The 23,513-nt window shown below is 39.0% G+C and overlaps 1 protein-coding gene across 3 annotated transcripts in view; it reads left to right on the top strand.

The window, feature by feature from the left end:
- Positions 1 to 23,513, top strand: part of Ppp2r3a (protein phosphatase 2, regulatory subunit B'', alpha) — a 138,038-nt gene that overhangs the window by 39,039 nt on the left and 75,486 nt on the right. Inside the window, exon 2 of one of the 3 annotated variants that reach the window (XM_006243633.5) lies at positions 3,855 to 6,289. In XM_006243633.5, coding sequence (XP_006243695.1) covers positions 4,298 to 6,289 — 1,992 coding nt within the window. In that variant the 5' untranslated portion in view covers positions 3,855 to 4,297. Of the gene's footprint in view, positions 1 to 3,854; positions 6,290 to 19,520; positions 19,971 to 23,513 lie in introns of those variants that run through there. The other 2 variants (NM_001012202.2, XM_006243634.5) reach the window with 2 other exon arrangements.

Genomic DNA, 23,513 nt, shown 5'->3' with positions numbered 1-23,513 from the left:
TACCTTCTCCAAAATTGACCATATAATCAGTCACAAAACAGGCCTCAACAGAAACAAGAAGATTGAAATAATCCCATGCATCCTATCAGATCACCACGGACTAAGACTGGTCTTCAATAACAACAAAAACAACAGAGAGCCCACATGCACATGGAAGTGAACAGCGCTCTACTCAATGACAACTTGGTCAAGGAAGAATAAAGAAATTAAAGACTTCTTAGAATTTAATGATAATGAAGGCATAACATAACCAAACCTATGGGGCACAATGAAAGCAATGCTAAAAGGAAAACTCACAGCTTTTAGTGTCTCCAAAAAGAAGCTGGAGAAAGCATACACTAACAGCTTAACAGCACACCTAAAAGCTCTAGAACAAAAAGAATCAAATACGCTTAAGAGGAGTAGATGACAGGAAATAATCAAACTCAGGGCTGCAATCAACCAAATAGAAACAAAAAGAACTATACAAAGAATCAACAAAACAAGAAGCTGGTTCTTGGAGAAAATCAACAAGATAGATAAACCCTTAGCCAGACTAACCAGAAGGCGTAGAGACAGGATCAAAATTAACAAAATCAGAAATGAAAAGGGAGAGATAACAACAGAAACTGAAGAAATTCAAAAAAATCATCAGATCCTACTACAAAAGCCTATACACAACAAAACTGGATAATCTGAATGAGGTGGACAATTTTCTAGACAGAAACCAGGTATCAAAGTTAAATCAGGATCAGATAAACCATCTCAACAGTCCCATAACTCCTAAAGAAATAGAAGCAGTCATTAAGGGTCTCCCAACAACAACAACACCCAGGACCAGATGGGTTTAGTGCAGAATTCTGTCAGATCTTCATAGAAGACCTAATGCCAATACTGTCCAAACTATTCCACAAAATAGAAACAGAGGAACACTACCCAATTCGTTCTATGAAGCCACAATTACACTTATACATAAACCACACAAAGACCCAACAAAGAGAACTTCAGACCAATTTCCCTTATGAATGTATCAATGCCAAAATACTCAATAAGATTCTCGCAAACCAAACCCAAGAACACATCAAAACGATCATCCATCATAATCAAGTAGGCTTCATCCTGGGGATGCAGGGATGATTCAATATATGGAAATCCATCAATGTAATCCACTATAGAAACAAACTTAAAGATAAAATGCACATGATCATCTCATTAGATGCTGAAAAAGCATTTGACAAAATTCAACACTCCTTCATGATAAATGTCCTGAAAAGATCAGGAATTCAAGGCCCATACCTAAACATAGTTAATGCAATATATAGCAAACCAGTAGCCAACATCAAGCTAAATGGAGAAAAACTTGAAGCAATCCCACTAAAATCAGGGACTAGACAAGGCTGCCCACTCCCTCCCTACCTATTCAGTATAGTATATGAAGCCCTAGCCAGAGCAATTAGACAAGAAAAAGAGGTCAAGGGGAAACAAATTGGAAAGAAGAAGTCAAAATATCACTATTACAAATGATATAATAGTATACTTAAGTGACCCCAAAAGTTCTACCAAAGAACTCCTAAACCTGATAAACAACTTCAGCAAAGTAGCTGGATATAAAATTAACTCAAACAAGTCAGTATCCTTCCTCTACTTAGAGGATAAGCAGGCTGAGAAAGAAATTATGGAAACAACACCCTTCACAATAGTCACAAATAATATAAAATACCTTGGTGTGACTCTAACTAAGCAAGTGAAAGATCTGTAAGAATTTCAAGTCTCTAAAGAAAGAAATTGAAGAAGATCTCAGAAGGTGGAGCAGGAGGGTGGGAGGGGAGCATGAGATATCAGGTTTCTGAAGGGGAAACTGGGAAATGGGATAACATTTAAAATGTAAATATACAATGCAATAAAAAAAGAAATAAAATATGAACACACCTTTGTTTTTAAATGGGTAAAAATTTTTATTATTAAAATGCCAGTAGTGCTAGGCATAATGGAACATACTTTTCGTACCAGTACTCAGGAGACAGAAGCAGGTGGATTTCTGTGAGTTCAGTGCCAGCTTGGTCTATATAGCATGTTCCACACTAGCCATGGCTACATAGTGACACCGTGTCTCAAAACAAACAACCAATGACAGCGATGAGTCAGTGAGACTTATATTTTCCTTCACTGCTGTAATTATTTTTACTATCTTGCCTTGATGCACTGTTCTTGATTCATCCATAGTCCACATTCTGTGGTTCAGCAAAGGTTGGCTATACCTTTGAAATAGATACATCTAAACATCTGCGGCACTGTTACTATCTTGGTCCTAGCTTCCCAGCATTGCAATCCTGTTTATTTCCCTGTTTCTTTTCTTGTCTTCTATGTGCCTGAAAGCAACAGTTGAAACCATCAGTTTAAAATGTGACTCTCTTTGGGTGATTTCTCTACTTGCAATTCATGAGTTGTGTCCCAGTGCACTCACAGTTAAACTCAGTTCTACTATAGACATCTATGGCTCATGCATGCTTAGACTCTACCTTTCCTTTAATACCTTATTTCTTATACTATTCTTGCTTTCTCTGCTTCAACCACACTAATCTTCTTATCCTTGTAGTAAATCATGTAGGTTCCTACCTCATGCCCTTTGCACTTATGATTTATCTGCCTGACATGATCTATCTGATAGTACCTGTTTGGCCCACTCCCTCTCCTTCTACAGATCTTTGTTCAGATGTCTATAAAGTTGCCTCTTCTATTATTAAACATCTTTATTTTTTTTTTGAATCCTTACCCTGCTTCATTTTTCTCAATAAAAATTACCTATTGGATTATGTTTATTTACATTTTACTGTTTTGTTCTAACTACATTTTCACCTCAGTAAGAGCAGAGCCATGACTTCAGTCATTGGTATAACCCACCACTAGACCTTAGAGCAGAGGGCAGAGTAGGCATTGTGGCTTGTGATGAAATGAGTATATTGACATTTTTGGAAATCAACTACTACAGATTTTACAACCTGGGTTTTTCTTTTTTCAAGTAATGATGATTAAAGTAATCCTATGAATCTGGTAAAAAGGAAAGAAAGAAAGAAAGAAAGAAAGAAAGAAAGAAAGAAAGAAAGAGAGAGAGAGAAAGAGAGAGAGAGAGAGAGAGAGAGAGACAGAAAGAAAGAAAGAAAGAAAGAGAGAAAGAAAGAAAGAGAGAGAGAGATGTACATGAATATGATCCAAAAATATGGGAGCAAGAACGTTGTTTTTCTGTATGTAAGTACAGAGAAGTTGATAGAAGAATAATTTCCAACTACAGAGGAACGTTGAACTACAGAGGAACAGCCTGAGTGTTGGCAATCTGTGAGAAGAGGTTAGGTTGATGGACGCAGACAGTATGTGCAGTGGAGAAGTAGGAACTCTGGGGATACGTGGCTTAGAAACATGTCAAGAGGACTGGAAGTGAGTCAGAAGGCTATTCTGTTTGTTTGTTTGTTTTGTTTGTTTTGTTTTAATGTTTTTCTAGACAGTTTTTCTATGTAGCTCTGGTTGTTCTGGAACTTGCTCTATAGACCAGGCTGGCCTCAAACTCAGATTCACTTAACTCTGCCTCCTAAGTGCTGGGGTTAAAGGGATGCACCACTACTGCCCGCCCAAAAGACTATTCTTGTTCCACAAGCCATGAGGGTAGATATCAGCTTGGTATTGTCATCCAAGAAGGCAAGAGGAGCCATACAGGAAGTATCAATTAGGCATCTATAAGAAGGCAGAGTTGAGGTACTACGTGAAGTACTGAATTCGAGAAAACAAAGACCTACAGTAAATATCAGCAACAAATGATGTGCTGAAGACCAGAGATCATTGATTAACTGCATGTGCTTAATTATTTTCTTCTTCTATTCTAGGTTTCTCTGTCGCTCACCAAAAAAAATGGATCACTTAAGGCCTGGGAGGACTCACTTATCACCGTTCTCCTGTACCACCAACTAAGATTTATACGACAGTTTATAGAACCACAGAAGAGTTAAAAGAAGATATTCTTCCACAGAAGAGTTAAAAGAAGATATTCTTCCATAGAAATAATCGTATAGTATCATGTTACTAAAGTGTACCATATCTAAGTTATTAGACTTGCTGTATAAGCATACCTGTGCAGCAGCTACTGTATAGTGAGAGCTACCAAACCTCAAATTTAAACATTTCCCTTCATGGAAAAGTTACTATATTTTGTAAGAAACCACTGAACATTGTCATTAAATATTTTTTTCAGCAAAGTATCATTTAGGAAAATTTTCTTGAAGCAAACTCTATCAAGTTCTAAGTCCTAGCATTGAGTGAATTTGATATTATGGCAGCAACTTACAGACTCGTGGTTAGCACTGTGAACCATTATAGCAGTGTAGTGATAGACCGGCGTTTTGAACAAGCCATACATTATTGCACTGGAACCTGCCATACCTTCACACATGGAATAGACTGCATTGTAGTGCATCATAGTGTTTGTGCAGACCTTTTGCACATCCCTGTGTCTCAGTTCAAAGATGTGGATCTGAACTCTGTGTTTTTGTCTCATGAAAATGGCCTTTCCTCAGCTGAAGACTATCCCCATCAGGCCCTCACAGGAATACCCAGGTCCAAGAGAGCATCCACATTTCAGAATACCTGTAACTTAAAGGACATTGCAGGAGAAGCAATCAGCTTTGCCAGTGGGAAAATAAAAGAATTTTCCCTTGAAAAACTCAGAAATTCAAATCATGCAGCTTACAAAAAAGGAAGAAAAGTTAAATCTGACTCATTTAATAGGCGATCAGTTGATTTGGATTTACTCTGTGGCCATTATAGTAACGATGGGACCTCCCCATCCTTTGGCTTACTCCGGAGTTCCTCAGTTGAGGAAAAATCTTTATCTCATAGAAACTCACTAGATACAAGCCTAACTTCCATGCTTTTTCAGAACTTGTCTGAAGAAGATCTAGTTACGCAGATTTTGGAAAAACATAAAATAGATCATTTTTCTTCTGGGACAGACATAAAAATGTGCTTGGACATCTTACTGAAATGCTCTGAAGATTTGAAAAAATGTACAGACATCATAAAACAATGCATAAAGAAAAAGTCAGGAGGAAGCATCAACGAAGGAAGTGGCAGTGACGCAATGTCTAACTCTGAAACCGTCTATATGAATGTAATGGCCAGGTTAGCTTACTACCTGAGAAAGTTACCATTTGAATTTGTGCAGTCTGGGAGTAATGAGACTGTAGATTTGACAGAGCTTGTCAATAATGTACCTAACTTACAACTGACTCCATTCTCCCCATTATATGGGACTGAACAGCCCCCTAAATATGAAGATATCGTCCACCTCTCAGCCCTTGACTCCAGACAGTTTCAGACTGTTGAATTGCAAGATGACATGCATAATTTTAAACAAACAGATACTGTAAAAACCCCTCCAAACAACACAAATTCCTTGTGTAGCTTGGAGGTAAACGATCCTGGAACTCTAAAACCTGTGCAGCTTCAATCACCGTCATTAACCATAAACCATTTAGAGAATGTTTCTTCTGGTAACTTAATGGAAACTCTTTATATTGAAGAAGAGTCAGATGGAAAGAAGTCATTATTAGATAAAGGACAAAAAGCAGATAATGGACAAGGTCAGGAACCATTAAAGGTAAATGAACATAAAGAATTTTCAGACCATGATACTTATCTTAAAAAATGTCCTGCCCCAGTGCAAAATGAAATCAGTAAGATATTTGAAAAGCCAATGGTAGTTCGTCCACCTAAGGAAGAATCTGAATTAGCAGTTCCTCCTACAGAACTCAGAGCCCAGAGGCACTTTATGAATCCTAACAGTCAAGAAGAGATCGACAAATTGTTAATGGATTTGGAATCATTCTCACAGAAGATGGAGACCTCTCTAGGAGAACCACTTGCCAAGGGTAAAAGCATCAATTCTCTAAATAGTCATAGTCATTTGACTGGTCAGATCCACAAAGATCTTGAGCCTAAACCTATAGTCTCTTCAGCTACGGAGAAAGTCTCACCTTCTTGTCTAACAAGGATTATTGAAAACAACGGACACAAAATAGAGGAAGAGGACCGAGCCCTCTTACTTCGAATTCTGGAAAGCATTGAAGACTTTGCTCAAGAACTAGTTGAATGCAAGTCAAGCAGAGGGAGCCTATCACAAGAAAAGGAAATGATGCAAATTCTGCAGGAAACTTTGACAGCTTCCTCCCAGCCCACTCCATCAGTCAGTAGGAGCCCTGTTGGTGAGAAACCCAAAGATAGTACTTCAGTTGTTTTGATTCAACAGACACCAGAAGTGATCAAGGTAAGATCCAAAAATTACAAGTTTTGAGAAATTTCCAAGTACATTTTATTGTTTGTGAAATGTATAAACACAAACTATTTTTGTTAGCCACTTTAAATTCTGTGCTAGGAATGATCTCAGTTTAGTTGAAAAAAAGCAAAGGATTTGAATCAAACAGGTTGTTTTTACCTGTTCTATTCATACACTTTCTCTTCCTTTTAAATTCTGTGGCTAGAAGAAAGTTACTTAGCCTTAGTATCTATTGCTATACTCATGTCAGACATGAGCAGTGAAACATGACACTTAAACAGAGTGGATAACTTAATATTAATCCTTCCCAGGTAACAAAAAACCAGCCCTTCACATATGCGCACCTTCTATAAGGTGTAGGTACAAGGGTACCTGACAGCCTGGTTCCTTTTTTTTTTTTTTTTTTTTTTTTGGATATTTTATTTACATTTCAAATGTTATCCCCTTTCCTAGTTTCCCCTCCAGAAACCCCCTACCCCATCTTCCCTCCCCCTGCTTCTATGAGGTTGCTCCCCCAACCACCCACCCATTCCCACCTCCCTGACCTGGCATTCCCCTACACTGGGGCATCGAGCCTTCACAGGACCAAGGGCCTCTCCTCCCACTGATGTCCAACAAGGCCATCCTCTGACATCCTGATTCTTAAAGAGCTAAAAATTTGATGAGACAAAACTGTTCCTGAACAGTGTGTTTAAACACTTCCTTAAAGTACCGCCAGTGTGAGGTTTCTCTATGCATGTAAGATAAGTAACAATCTAGAGTCAAAGAAGCGTTTTCCAAAAGGTTTGTAATTTTCCACTACTTTACTGATCGTGGCTACTTGGAGAAGGACAGTTATCTGCCCAGTTGTGTCGAGGGGTATGTCAGTGAAGCATAATTAGTCTTTCTGAGAATGTCCGTGGGTTAGGAAGGGACTCTTTGTCATCCTATTTAAGGACTCAATTTGATGTAGCCTCCATGTTTTTAATGTTGTCCTAGAATATGTAGAATATGTAGTCTGTGAGTTCATCAAGAAGAAAAAAGAATGGTGTTTTTAATGGTCTGTTCCAAATATGACAGATTTTACTTTGACTCATACTCTACTGTTCCTGACTGGAAATTTGTTACATGTATAGAAGCACATCAACTATTTGCTAAACCTAATATCTACCATATAGAGTTTATAAATATAGACATGTATTCATTCACAAATATAAAGCCAAATCAATAAAAGCAAGTTATAAAATAGGTGAGTTATTTTGAAATGCACACATTTGTACTAAAAATATGCCCAAGTGCAGGAATACAACAAATACAATGTTCAGAAAGATAGCCTGGGAGAAGGGGAAAAGGTATGACCAGAAAGATGGGCAGACGGCCTTAGTAGTTTCTGTATGTCATTTTTCTGCTCTGGGCAGTCGATATCTAGTAAGTTTCTCGGGTTATTTATGCCATTTGTATATTCCTCAACATTATGTAATTTTTAGAAGTTGAATTTTAGAGATAAAGCTTATGTGGCCAAGTTTAAAAATTAAACTTAATGTCAGGCACAGTGGCTCATGCCTGTAATCCCAGCACTCAGGAGGCAGGCAGGCAGATTTCTGTGAGTTCAAGACCAGCTTTATCTACATGAGTTCCAGGACAGCCAGAGATACACAGGAAGAACCTGTGTTGAAAATAAATATCTAAATATTATTTTAGCCTTGTTAAAATTTTTGTCTGAGGGCCAGCAAGATGGCTCAGAGAGTCAAGGCACTTCCCATGCAGGTTTGTTCATTCAGTTCCTGGGCCCTGTAATGATAAAAGGAGAGAACTCACTCCACAGGCTGTCCTTTGCACCTGCACATGTGTGCTCACACAGACATACCATGCATACACGCACACAATAATAAAATATAATTTCAAAGGACTTTTAATTTTTGTTTGGTGGTTAAGCCAAGGTTTCATTATATAGTCTTGACTGGCCTCAAACTCAGATTCTGCCTGCCGCCACAGCACCCAGCAGGATTTAAATTTTACATGTACATGTTATAGGCACATGAGCGCCGTGCCTGCAGAAGACAGAAAAGGCTCCCTGGGCGTTTGAGTTCCATGCAGGTGTAAGCTGCTCAGTCTGAATGCTGAGCGCAAAACTCGACTCCTCCGGGGAACTGTATGCATCTTAGTTACTAAGCCGTCCATCCAGCCCAGTATAGAATTTTTAAAACTTCATTTGTTCTGGGCATTGTGGTACAGCTCTGTAATCTCAGAATTAAGAATGTAAAAGCAGGAGAACCATGAGTTCAAGGCTATCGTGGACTTCAGTTATGAGACGAAGACTGACTTGAACTCCATAGAAAGACCCTGTCTCAAGAAGACAAGAGCTAGGGATAGAGCTCAGTGATAGAGCACTTGCCTGTCGTGTAATGGGAGTGGGGCCTGAGGGAGATTATTTGACAGAACAACAAAGGTGGATTGTGATCAGGTGAATAATTTCTACCTGGTACACATTTATGGCCACTGTTCTGTGTGCATATTTTTAGTTGCCAGAAACATTAAAATTTAAAACCTGTAGTACACACTTAGGTTTTAAATGATGGTTTTACCCAGATGTTCATGGAGCATTATGGAAACTCTATGGAACTCATTTATTAGTTTACAAGTGTTGATAATGTTTGTTTTAGGGAAAAGGCTCTATCCACTGGTCTATCCACTGGTCCCAAATCCAATCCAAGAGATGACAGTGCTGAAGGCAGGAAAACAGTTTTATAAAACTCTGTGCCCACACTGGAAGAACGAGAGCAGTATATTCAGAGAGCTGACAGAGCTTTGAAAGGTCTAGAAAAGGGAACAAAGTCAAAGGCTAAAAGTTTGCAAAGCTTAGCAGAGCAAGCAGTCTTGGGTCGGGTTGATCATTATCACTAAATGATAAGCGTTGCTTTTGGTCACAAGGAACATTGCAGTTGCCTGTGGGGGTAGTTCCACTTCTCATGGGATACTTATCTATCAGATCATTTCTTCTAGAATACAGAGTTACTGCAAGAAAGAATGACAAGTCAGAAAAAGCAAGATGGAATTAGTTCCTTTGGGTTTAAAGCAAAGACTGGAGACATCAGACGCTACCTCAGTAGTCTAGACTTAGTCTGTTTGGTGTATTGGGGTGGGATAGGATTAGCGACTTCAGACAGTCTTTAAATGATTTACATATCTATGTGCAGAGGGAAGCAAGAATCTGACCCAAATTTTAGGGTAGCAGAGGAAATAGTTGCAAAATAACACCAAATTTTTAATCTTTGTGCTATGCACACCCAAATGAAGTCAATGATTTTAGTAAGCACAGCCTCTAAGTCCCTATTATAATGTCTTTTGTTCAGAAGATTATCAGTGGAAAAGAAACTAAATAAATTAATTACAAAATAAAAAATAAAGTTTTTCATATTCAAAATAATACTGATGTGCTTAACATGTTATAAAGGATAAAAAAAATACCTGTGTAGTAGCCTCAGAATGCTAGTGATTTCCTAAGAGCTACAGTTATTGTAGGCTAAGACATTTGCATATATTTTCTCAATAATCTGCCTATTAAATGGAAAATGTCCTCCTTCTCTGATGACCTATTATAATTTTTCACAACCATTATAACCAGAAGCTCTTATTGTGGCACCACATTTTGAACGTTTGCTAAGCTCTCTTCCTACATTACCTCCTATGGGAAAAGAGACAGCGAGTGGGTCTCAAATAATACTCCCAATCTTGGCACTAGGTCCCTGGTGACATTCTCAGTCTAACTCAGCAGCCAGGCACTAAAGCTTCCTAGGTTTGTTTTGTTTGGTTTTGTCCTTTTCACAAATGTGGACTAGAATCAGAATGTGATTTAAAATAATCATCTTTCAACATTCTTTTAAATAAGTTTCAGTATCAAAAAATAGAATAAAATTTAATAAATTTCTGCTTGATGGCTTTGTGCAAGAGGCCATATTTCCTTGCTTTAGTGGCTTGTCCTTTCTCTTTTAATCTTTTCTTCCCATAAATTGGTTTAAGACAGAAATTGGCTATCTATTTCTGTGAAAAACCAGACAGTAAATCAGTAAATATTTTAGGCTTTGTATGTCATGAGATTAGTCTTATCTTTGTGTGTGTGTGTGTGTGTGTGTGTGTGTGTGTGTTCATGCTTAGTCTTTTAGAAATATTAAACTAAGGTCTGGGGAGATGGTTCAATTGGTAAGACTTTCCTGGGCAAGCCTGAGGACCTCAGTTTGAATCTCTAGCACCTATATAAAAAGCCTGATGTAGCAGTACATGTCTATAACCACAGTGTTGTGGGACAGAGACCAGCAGATCCTGGGAGCCAGCTCACTAGCCCATCAGCCTAGCCAAAATGATGAGCTTAAAGTCTGAGAGACCCTATGCCAAGAGAGTAAAGGGGGAGAATGTTAAAGTAAGACACTTGTCATCTTCCTCTGCCTCCACATATGCTCACATGGAAACATGCACCTGCATTCATGTGTACACATATGCATACACCACATAATGTTAGACTCATCTTAGAGCCAAAGCTTAGAAAAACAGGCATTGAGCCAGATGTAGCCCATGGAGTATAATTTGTTAGTCCTTGTTTTATGCAAATAGAACAGTGTGGTGTATTACATAAAAAGTACACCACTTAGTTCTGTCAGGTCTCAGTATCTTTACAGTATTTGCTTCATATTTTTATATTACGTTTGGTTTGGTTATTCCTTGTTATTGTCTCTTAGTTTAAACATGGTCTGTTTTGAACCCCTTCTGTTGCTCGGGCAGCCCCTGACCGTGCAGTCCTCTTCCACCAGCTTCCCAGACACTTGTAGTTATAGATCTGTCACCAAGCTTGGCTGTTGTAGTGTTTTCATTAGCCTCTTGATCTTTCAGAATTATCTTAGATACAGTGACACCCATAGGATACCCCTCTCACTACTTCCTCCTTTTTTCCAGAAGTTTCTACCATTCTGAAATGGCTAACCTACTGCTGCAAACTTGTATACAGTATTGTTTTTCATGGTTTTCTGTTGTTTTGTTCTATTGGTCTATTTATTTGTTTTCTTGTACACACTAGCCTGGCTCTCTACGGATAAGCTATGTTCCCAGCCCTTGTTTTTGTTTGCTTGTTTATTTTATTTGCTTGTTTCTAGACAGTCTTGCTGTGTATCTCAGACTGCTCTGGAACTTGTTCTGCTCACGTCTTGGTGTCCTAAATATTAAGATTATAAAAATGTGCCACCATGGCTGACCTATGATTTCTTTTAAGAACAACCTTAAAATTATGTCATTGTTGTTGTTGTTGTTTTAGACAGCTGAGAAACTACCAGTTTAAACATTTTAATCAGAAATTAAAACATTTTAATTAGTGAACAGTACTTTTAAATAATACTACTGATGACACATTACAAAGATTGACTTGACAATATTGCATATCATTTCAAAATCATATTAATATGATTTCAAAATAATTTCCCAAGAGTAAGTAGTGTGTTGACCAAATAAAAATGAAATTCAAGCTGCTGTTGTGAGAGGAAGCCAAGAAGAAAATACTAAGAGGATATTCAGAAATTGGATATTGGCCTAGACCAAGGGTCAGCCATCTAAAGGCCCTTGGGCCAAATCCACCCTGCCGCTGCCAGGGCCATGGCCACACCTGCTCATAAATGATCTACGGCTGCTTTTGTGTTCTGCCTGCTAATCTGAGTAGTTGAGATAGAGAGCCTAAAGCCTACAGTACTTATTTACTACATGAGCATTTATAAAAATAGTTTGCTGACTCCTATCTAAATAGTATTTTACACTTAATCAACCAAGCTGAGTTTGATAAGGCCCAGTGTCCTATTCTGTTGAGTCCTGGAAGCATCACTGAAGATCAGGGACAAAAACTACCTATGGATTAGGATATCTAACTATTAGACACTTAATAGTTGCACCATTAGACATTTAAATAAATAAAACTGGCTGTGGCAGGGTGCTGCTGTAATCTCAGCAACTTTAGAGGCTGACACAGGAGAAATACACTTTTTAAAAGTACATTTTTGCCTGAAGTAACCACAGATAGCTGTTTTCCCTAATTTCTGCCTGCCCCATCTATCAACCTCTTTTTTCTTGTCTTTTTGGACAGCTTTCTCACAGTGTCACTCATTTCTCACACAAGTCCTTGCCTAACATGTGACACTTGAAGACATACTTTTCCATAAAGCCTCTATGTGACAAGGATTAACCTTGTAGGTTCAAGAATAGCTGCTCCACCAGTGGAAGGGAAGCCCTGGGTCCTGCTAAGACTGAACCCCCAGTGAACTAGACTGTTGGGGGGAGGGCAGCAATGGGGGGAGGGTTGGGAGGGGAACACCCATAAGGAAGGGGAGGGGGAGGAGGATGTTTGCCCGGAAACCGGGAAAGGGAATAACACTCGAAATGTATATAAGAAATACTCAAGTTAATAAAAAAAAAAAAGAATAGCTGCTCCATGCAGATGAGTATGCAAGAGAGTCAAATGACTAAGGACAGCCTGTAGAGGAGGGAAAGGGGCATCCAGCTAAGGTCCCCAAAGGTCCATAATTATGAATGAATGAATTACTATGCTGAGGCCATATTTTAATATGGAAAATAATGAAATAATTTTATAGAAAAGTAAACACTAAAAAAATATACCTAGGTAATACTTCATCTCTCTGTATGTGGGTCTGTGTATGTCTGGGGTTAGGTGAACTACGCATGTGGAGGCCAGAGGTCAACATCTGGTATCTTTTTCTATCTCTTTCCACCGTATTTTCGAAATGAGATCTCACTGAACCCAGAGGTCCCTGATAAACTAGACTAGCTGGTTAGTGAGTTTTAGGGATCTACCTGTCTGTATGCCCCACTAGTGTTGTAGACACACCTCCATGTCCAATGACTGACTTTTACGTGGGTGCTGGAGATGTGAGCTCAGGTCCCCATGCTCGCACTGCAAGCACAGCACTTCACTGTCTGAACTGTCTCCCCAGCCCCAATAAATCAAACTTTAACACTTTTTTATTGCTACCAGCAGATGGCGTTATAGTCAACTTAGGTCTCTTAAGTTTAGTGGGGCAATAGCATGTTAATTATAACTCAAAGGTCAAAATATAAGCCCTAGCCTCCTTCTAGAAACATGTTTTAAAATGTAACTTTACTAAAAGTGTCAAAACTGTAAGTCTGATGAAACCTGACAACTTAACATGCCTAGATTAGAAAAATACAACTGGGTGAGGAGGGTGCTCAGTGGTTGTCTAGTGTGTCCGTTCCTAGCAACAAAAGGAAAAATGGCGTGGGCAAGTACAAGTTAAAATTGTAACACGTTTTGAATAATTGTATAGTTCAGGACTGTTTCCACATGTCAGCAGCACAGATTTCAGGACTGTGGCAGAGGTTGTTTACAGCTAACACAGTTGTTTACTCACCACAGACAAACCCAGAGCAGCAGCACTCAGTGAGTGTTCCCGTGCTAGTGTGCTTTCTGTTGACAAACCCAGAGCAGCAGCACTCAGTGAGTGTTCCCGTGCTAGTGTGCTTTCTGTTGCTGTTAGAAACACTGACTGAAACCCATGGCAGAGGGAAAGCACTCTTTTTTTTTTTTTTTTTGTTTTTTTTGGTTCTTTTTTTTTTTTTTTTTTTTCCGGAACTGGGGACCGAACCCGGGGCCTTGCGCTTCCTAGGTAAGCGCTCTACCACTGAGCTAAATCCCCAGCCCCGGAAAAGCACTCTTACATCTTACCTGTTAGAATCCATCCTTGAGGGAATCCAGGGAAGGAGCTCAAGGAGGAACCTACAGACAGGAACTGAAGAAGCAGCCACAGAGGGATGCAGCTTACTGACATGCTATCCAGGGCTTGCTCAAATCCACTTTCATATACAGCTCAGGACCACCTGCCCAAGGATGGCAGTGAACATGGTGGGCCATTTACCGAGACAGTGCCCTACAGGTTTGCCTACAAGCCAATCTGATGGAGGCAATTCTCAACTGAGGGTCTCATACCAGGTGACTCTACTTTGTTTGAAGCTGGCAAAATGTAACCTCACAGCTCAACAGACACCTGAGGTATTTACTAGCAGCCCGACTTTTATAGACTTTGAGACTTCTGTGATCTTATTTATTTATTTTTACACACCTGATTTTATTCCATATCTCCTCCCCCTCTCCCCCTTCTCCATGAGGATGTCTCCACCCCACCCACCCCACCAGACCTCTAAACTTCCTGGGGCCTCCAGTCTCTTGAGGGTTAGGTGTATCTTCTCTGACTGGACGCAGACCTGGGAGTCCTCTGCTGTACATGTGTTGGAGGCCTCATCTCAGCTGGTGTGTGCTTCCTGGTTGGTGATCCAGTGTCTGAGAGATCTCAGGGGTCCAGGTTAATTGAGACTGCTGGTCCTCCTACAGGGTTGCCCACCTCCTCAGCTTCCTCCAGCTTTTCCCTAATTCAACCAGAGAGGTCAGCAGTTTCTGTCCATCAGTTGGATGCACATATCTGCATCTGACTATTTCAACTACTTGTTGGGTCTTTCGGAGGGCAGTCATTATAGGTCCCTTTTTATGAGCACCCTATAGCCTCAGGAATGGTATCAGATCTTGGGGCCTCCCCTTGAGCTGGATCCCACTTTGGACCTGTCGCTGGACCTCCTTTTCCTCAGGCTCTTCTCCATTTCCATCCCTGCATTTCTTTCAGACAGGAACAATTATGGGTCAGAGTTTTAACTGTGGGATAGCAACCCCAACCATCACTTTATGCCCTGTCTTTCTGCTGGAGGTGGGCTCAACAAGTTCCCTTTCCCCACTGTAGGACATTTCAACACTTCTATAATTTTTAAATTTTCTTCTTATTAAAAGTAATTTTTTTCAAAGTACTTCAAAAGATTGTGGTGTTACATTCAGGCTTGAACTCCCAAAAGTCTTTCCTAATATGACCATCTTCAGAAAGTACATCAAACTACCTGTATTAATAGATTCTACCTTATTTATTCTATACCTTATGTCTCCCTACTTCAAAGAGTTGTCAGATACAGATCTTTGAATCAGAGTCCTTCTATTTCCTTTGAGACTCCCAGGAAACAATGATGACTTTAGGCTAGGGAGAAGGATGCAGTCTCCTCTCACAAATGTACTTTTAAAGACCAAAGACAGTGCTTTGACATATACTTCACAACCTAGTGCTTGTTATCGGTAGTACAGTCTTGACCACCAATTCCAACCTTCTGTGTTAATGCACATGAACTTAACTCTCAATCCAAATTCCTAAGATCATATTATCCTGAGTTTTTATGTGCAGTTAATAATGGCTGATGGGTGAAGGAGAAACATTTCTGCAGTAGTTATAGCTACTGATAATGTGCTCATGCACCTATAAACAAGTTTTAGGCTTGATGTGGTGATGCACACCCAGAATGCTGGCATTCTGTAGATAGAAGCAGGCAGATCTCTATTAGTTCAAGGTCAGCCTGGTCTACACAGTAAGTTCCAGGCCTGCCACAGCTACCCAGTGAGTCCCTGTAGCAAAAAGTAAATGAAAAAAATTTTTAACCATATTGCCCCCCCTCCACCTCCTTCCTTCCTTCCTGCATCTGTTTAATGTGTCAATGAAATGAAAATCTTCTGTTTCCTTTGTTAGTGATGGTGTTTTGTTTTGAAATAGGGTCTCACTAAATTGCCCAGGCTTTGAACTTGCAGTCCTCTTGCTTCAGCCTCCTGGTAGGTGGAAATACAAGTGTGTGTGCTACCATGTCCAGGTTGATTTAATGTTCAATTTTTCCCAAAATAGCCAACTTCCTTTTGTTAATCAGCAGTATAGTGCTGATATATCCCAACCTCCTCTCTACTATGTAACTTATTTCCTCTTGGTGTCTTCTTAGCAAAATCCTTTTGACCCACTGTCTGTTGTCTTTCCGCTGTCTATTGTCTTTCTGCAATTGCTTCCAACACCACAACATGGATTCTCAACAACTAGGCTTATCCCTGCCCTGTAGTATTGTGTTTCTATTACTCACATTTGTACAGTCTTTGCTGCCTGGATTATCCCAACTGCCTTCCTAACTGGAAGTTCTTGGCTGATGTTATCTTGGTCTCCATAACTGCATTCAGCTGAGGCTGGTGAGTGGCTATAAATTACCATGTGTGCAGAACAAGGGCTTGACTTACTCAGCATAACACGTTGTTGATAAGCAGTAAACACCATTTTGATGGGGGGAGGGTGTTGATTGGTTGGTTGGTTGGTTGGTTGGTTGGTTGGTTGGTTGGTTGTTCTGTTGGTCTGAGGGGTGAGAGGGTGGTCTTTTTCCAGTTCTGGGAATTTTCCAGTCCAGAGCCTTGTGCATTCTAGGTAAGCACTCTAACGCTAAGACACAGCTACAGCCCCTAGCGTAACACACTGCGTTAATACATAAATCAAAATAAGTGATTTAGTTTTTCACTCAATCTTCGAATTTTTTTAAGCAATCCTTCTTAAAACGTTGCCCAGAGCTGATCTTTCCAAAGATAATTAAGGTTATATATCACTGTCTTCCTTTTGTAAGAGAGAAGGCCAGATAATTATAAGATTTAGAAATTTGTTTTAAAGACAATTCTGAGTTTCAGACCAAGCCTTACAGAATGAATTGTATGGGAGGGAATGTATTGGCCTCAATACAATTTTATACCACTTTTCCTTACTTACCTTCCATTGGAGCACATCTTCTTCCTCCAGACTTAGTACTGCTCTCCTGGGTTCCATAGCCGCTTTTATGACAGAAGAAGGGAACATTTTGGTTTGTTTTGTTTTTTTTTTTTTCTTGTTTGAGATACTGAAGGCTATCTCAAAAGGAATGTCTTATATTTAGAGCCTTAGCAATAGTGCCATCCTTTCCTGCATATGCCTCTGCCAGGAAAACCACAGAAGCCCCACTCAGAAACTTCACATTTCATAATCTTCCTCTGGTGGTTCTCAACCAGGACCCTTGGATACGGTCCCTCATCCAGTGCCGACCCCAACCATAAAATTCCTTTTGTTGCTACCTCATGACAGTAACTTTGCTTCTGTTATGAATTGTAATGTAAACATTGGTGTTTTCATTTCTGATGTGGAAGGGTCATTTGACTCCCAAAGGGGTCACAACCCGCAGGTTGAGAACCTCTGCTCTAGAATAAGCATTTTTTGGGCAAAAGAGATAATCTTTCTGAACTTGAGATTCTCTCTCGATACATTATAATAGCCCAAAAGTAGAAACACCTCAAGTGTCCCAACAATGGAACGAAGTACTGGTACACACTGCCTCATGCTAGGCCTTGAAACATACAAGGAGAAAGATGCCCATCACAAAATTAGCCTTCATACCCAAGCATGCTTTTTCTGGAGGAATGGGCCACAGGAAAGGAACTCCAGTCTTGGCAGCCAGCTCTCAAAATAACAGCTGAAAATCCCAGTGATCCTCACATTTGTTGGTCTCTTGTGTGTGATCGTTGCCCTGGAGACGCACAGTGTACACATCGTGCAGACAGGACTACCTGTGTCTTCAGAGGAGAGAAAGCAGGTCACAGAGCCTGCTGGTTTGCTTATACTTGATCTTTCCCAATAAAGAAGAGGCCACACTAAAAACAATGTCTTTAGGTTCTCTCTTTCAGGTGTGCTCCTTATAAGTCAGGTTCTTAAATCCTTACTAAAACCAAGCAGCTATAATTCCATACAAACACAAATAAGTAAGTAAAAATCAAATAACCTCACGCTAGTCTCTCTGTCAGTAACTTACTGCCACAGCCAGCTCTTTACTGCACCCCTAAGGGCCTTGACCTTGTGCCCTTTGGTTTTTTAACTTTTTTAAAAAACAGTTTTATAAATGAAAACTTGGAACTTATTTTATTATCAGAAAACATACAGAAATGTTTCCTTAAGGGCACTCTTTCTTTGGGAGCTTTAAGCAGTATTTGTTTTTTGGTGTGTGTTGGGGAGGGAGGGCGGAGGCCGTCTCATCATGTAGACATAGCTGCCCACAGCTAACAGAGGCATGCCTCTGCCTCACCAAGCACTGAGTTTCAGCACCACACTTCACCAACATTTGGACTTTTAACCATTGCTATAACCTTAAAACTTAAGAAATATACAAGAATTAAATGAAATATATAAATATTTCTTGTCCTTTTGTCCAATTCACCATTGTCCTAGGAAGCAAAGTGAGAAAACTAAGAAACTACTTCACTATTGTCTCTGTCTTCACGGCCAGCACAGCCTCTGGCACATAGTGATCATAAAAATACTGGAATGAGTCAGTGACAAAATTAAACTTGCCCTGGAAAATAATTAATTCATAAAATTTTATAAATATTAGCTCTTCACCTGTATGTGATTAAGTCTGACAGGCAGTAGAAAAGCATAAACCACATTTACATATGGAAATGTGTATTTTAAATAATTCAATTTTTACATTTATTTATTATTTATGTATATGTATACATTCACATTTTTAGTTTTGTTCTTTATGGTTTCTAGAAATAGAAATATTTTTATATTTTCTAGAAATAAGAAATAAATCCTGGTTGGTGAGATTAACTAAAAATAAGTAGTGAAATATAAATATGCATAAGAGAATACTTTGGTAATTTACTTATAAATATTAAAATGAGAACAGTATTTAGTATATGGTAAAATTATGAAATATTTTTATTTCTTTAAAGTTCCTCAAAGGAAAAAATCTCATAAGTTCAGAGTGCACTGTTATTCTTTTTGATCATCTTTTGCACCCTTCTTTGGTAAAAATTTCATTCATTCATATGTATCTGATATTTCTTTGTTGGCATATTACGTTGTTCCACTTTCTTAATACTTTTGAAGATAAATTTCAAATTATAGCCATAATTATTTCAGTAGCTAAAATAGTCTGCTTTTAAAACCAATAAAATATTTTTGTAAATTATCATTTGAGAATGACTATTTCTGTCATATTTTAAGTGGAGAGATTAGGGGGTATGGAATAATTGCTTCCCCTTCAGATAATAATTAAAAAGCAATTCTTGAGCTAATACTTTCAAATTTGAAGTTCAGTTTGTTGTTTTGTTTTGTTTTGTTTTTTAACAATATCAAGTAGACAAAAGACAGAAATGCTCCACATACTCTTTTTCACCCTGGTTTGAGGATAAAGTATGTGGTCAGCACCTCCCTTCTCAGTTTCAGAAGTTAGCACTATCTGAGGAGTTGCTATTCCTAGGTCCAGCTGTAATGTTTCTAATTGTGGTGCTAGGAGTAGTGAGTGCTTTCTTTCCCAGAAGGCTCTGCATTCTCAACACGTACAGGTCAATTTCACATAACGCTACCACAAGAAGCAATAGGCCCTTTCGCAGGCTGTGTTTCTAACTGGAATATTATGAGCAGACATTGCGAGTCGCAGGCTGTATTTGGAAACCAGCTGCATGTCAGGACAAGCATGGATTGTGGTCCCAGGAGGCTGAGAGAACACAATGATTAAAATAATTTATTTGTAAGATAAGAAGAAAAAAGTATCTTTCTACTGACAAGATTGACACCATCTTCGGAAGTGAGCTGGAAGTGAGCTGACCGACTGGAAAGTAAACATTCACTTTCCAAAAATGATGATCAAGGAGACATCTTTGCGAAGGGACCCGGACTTAAGGGGAGAGTTAGCGTTCCTAGCAAGGGGCTGTGATTTTGTCCTCCCATCACGGTTTAAGAAGAGGCTGAAGTCATTTCAGCAGACACAGGTTTGAAACTTGGGTGTTTCTTTTAAATATTTTAATTACTAATACAACCACCCAGTAAACTAACACATAATTAATTTTATTACTCACTTGTACTTGATATTAAGTCAAGGAATTAATCTGTGCTCGCTATTCAGCTATTTACAGAAGCTATTTGTGGAGGGCTCTAGCAGGTTTAAAAATAGAGCCGTGCTGGAGTACAGTACTCACATTTTTATCCTGTAGGGAGGAATCCTGTTTTGCAGACAATAAATAACTTACTAAGTATTTACCAAGCATATTAGAAAGTGAGAATTCCTGTAGAAAACTTATCTGTAAGTTTAAATCAGTAGATTTTATTAAGATATAATGAATGTTTGTCTAAAAGAATATGGATCTTGATAATATTGGTAAAAGCAGAGTACTTTTTACTATATTTATTAGTGTGTGTATGATGTATGTGAGCACACATGCCGTAACACACATGTAGAGAAAAACTTCACAAAGTCAGTTTGTTCTTCCACTTTTATGGAGGCCCCAGGGATCAAAGTCTGGTCATCAGGCTTATGTGGCAAATGCCTTTATCCACTGAACCATCCTCACAGCTCCCAAAGGTATTTTTATATAGCGACAGCTGGGTCTGTCTGTAGTATTGTGTGGACGTGTAGACAAAGAAGCATAACAGTTTCTTCCAGATTTGAAACAAACGCCATCCTCCAGCAAGCCGATACTGACGCTGCCTGCATTGTCTACAGTCTCTGCTACTCTGCTTACCCTCTTAGGGCCAATGTCTGTCTCTCCACATCAGTTGCCTGACAGGGAGTACAATACAAGGGGGGGGGGGGGACCGATATAAATGGTTACCATCCAGATTCCAGCAAGGAACCATAGTTTTATAGTTTTTCTGACCCAGAAAGAAAAACTTCAAATTTGGGGGGTGAGGTATGTGACATTTTTCCTTTCTGTGTGTCAAAATGGTCAAATATTGGAAATATTACAATGACTGTTTAGAATGATTAAGTAATGTCCTGATGCTAAAAACTGAAGTAGAGAATTGAGATACTTTTCCAAATTTTTTTTTATTACTAGCACTATACTGGACCAAAACAGCTTTAGTTTAAACTGAAGATATGTCAGCCCTGTAGGTAATCAAGCAAAAAAAAAAAAATACAATTCTATGTTTATAAAATTATTTTTATTAAACTACTTTAAGGTTAAATTATGTGTCTCCTAGTAACTAACACAACTGCAAGCAAATTACTACAGCTGAAAGTTCAGAATAAATGCACTTTTTATATTATTTCTCCTCGTTAACCAACGAATTGATACTTTCTTACTCGGTTGCTTTGTGTGACGAAGTCTGCGCACAAGAGACGAGTAGTTGCCCGTTCTGTCAGTTAACTTTGTCAGCCAGTGTTCGTTCACCTGTCAGGGTGAATGCACAGTTAGCATTGAAGGTCTTGCTGTAGAACGCAGCGTGTGTCCATACCCACCAGTACCAATGGTCTTAGTTCTGGTGCCATAATTGTCTGAAGTTAAACCTAACTTCCCTTTATAACATGCTGTTGGAAACATTTTCAAGAGTACTTTTTACTATATTTATTAGTGTGTGTATGATGTATGTGAGCACACATGCCGTAACACACATGTAGAGAAAAACTTCACAAAGTCAGTTTGTTCTTCCACTTTTATGTAACAGAATTTTGATGATTGTATACTCATAGTCTCACAAACCTCTTTCTGCACAAAATAACAGAATAAGCACCACACTAATAACACCCAGAATCTAGGCAGCGCCTCTGAAGATCTGCTTTGTGTCAGAATTTTAAGAATACTGTCTGGGCTGCTGACTCATACGACTGTGCAGTGGTATTTGCAGATTTAGCATGAAGGCAAAGAAATGTTTATTCAAAATAGATTATCACTTTGCTAAATCAAGAGAGGTTTATAAACTTTGGATTGCTTTACAAGTGGCCATGATTATTTATTATCGAATCTAAAGAACTATGCCAAATTCTGCATTGTTTATAATCATTTGAGAACCCCACTGTTTGGCTTTGTTACTCGTTGCCTTTCACAAGGACAAATGTGCTCAGCTCTGCTTGGAACCCTTTATCTGCGTTGCATTCTATTATTTCCTTAAGTGCCCACAATCTTCCAAAGAATGGGGATTATGATTTCTGCTTATTACTGAAATTCTAAAGATTAGGTAAGTCTCCTGAGGTCAGCGACTAGTAAGCCATCACTGTTTACTGCTATGTGTTTTTATGTTCATTGGCCTCGTTTTCCTCTGTGCTATTCCTTCCTTGACTATGGCTTTATATGGGATCACTGTTCAGAGTAATTTTAAAAAGAAAGAACATTTGAATAATACTTTGTGTTCACAGTAAATTTAAAAAAAAAAAAAAACCACAACCTAGATCTGGGAAGGTAGCTTAGTGGCAGAGAACCTGCCTACCATCCACCAGTGCTGGGTAAGACTTCTAGTACACACACCCGACCCTAACTACTCAGTAATTGTTCACCTTTCATCCTTTATGCAGTATCTAACACATCGCCATGCTCATGGCCCTTGTTAACTTAGAACCCTGCAAAGCTTCATGAAATCCTTTTCTATTTTTTCTCCTGCTAGGACTCTCAGAACTGAATCTATTCTTCATTGGTAAAAAATAAACTCCTAAAAAGCCACACATATGGGGTTGGCAAGATGGGTCAGCAATTAGGAACACTTGCTGCTCTTGAGGAGGATATGAGAGATTCCCAGCATCAATATGGGCTCAGAACCATCTTTAACTCCAGACCCTGTAGCTCTGAAGCCCTCTTCTAAGCTCCACAGCACCAAGCATGTACATGGTGCACAGGCAGACACACATGTAGGCAAACACTCTTATCCGAATGGTGGTGTACCCCCTTGACTCTCTCCTTGATCCTGAGTAATATCAATCTCTCCACTGCCTCCCCATTTCTCTTCACACTGTGCCTTCCACTGTCCCATGAAGTACACCACAACAAATACTTTTTGGGAAAAGGAAAGATATAAACTAAAAATTAACATTTATTTAACTGTAAAGACTGATTATAATGAAATTAGTGACCCTGGTTCTTGCCTGTTACAACATACCAAAAATGAGTTAAATTTATATCTCACAGAAAACAACCTACTATCTTAGGGGAAGGGGCAAACAAACCAGCCAGAAGTTTTTTTAAAATATTTGTCAAGTGCTGGTAGTAATTTTACTTTGACAAAGTCAAACTAGAAAAAAATTAAAATATCCCATATCCCAAATACATTCCAATATATATATTTTCTTTTTTAAGAAGGAGTCTTATGAAGCCCAGGCTGGACTCCCAACTTGCTAGATATCAGAGGATGACCTATATAGCTCTTGACCCTCCTACCTTCCAAGTACTGGGACTACAAGCTTGTACCACCACACCAGATTTTATTCAGGACTTGGCATTGAACCCACTACCTTGTGAATAGTAGTCAGGTACTCTGCCCACTGAGCTACATCCCCAGCCCCTAACTGTGTATATTTTAGAAAGCCCTATGGTCACCACCATACC

Source organism: Rattus norvegicus, chromosome 8, assembly GCF_036323735.1.
Source record: "Rattus norvegicus strain BN/NHsdMcwi chromosome 8, GRCr8, whole genome shotgun sequence".
In the NCBI taxonomy this organism is placed as follows: Eukaryota; Metazoa; Chordata; class Mammalia; order Rodentia; family Muridae; genus Rattus; species Rattus norvegicus.
The sequence above is the reverse complement of the archived record's forward strand: the minus strand, read 5'-3'. Positions and strand labels throughout refer to the sequence as shown.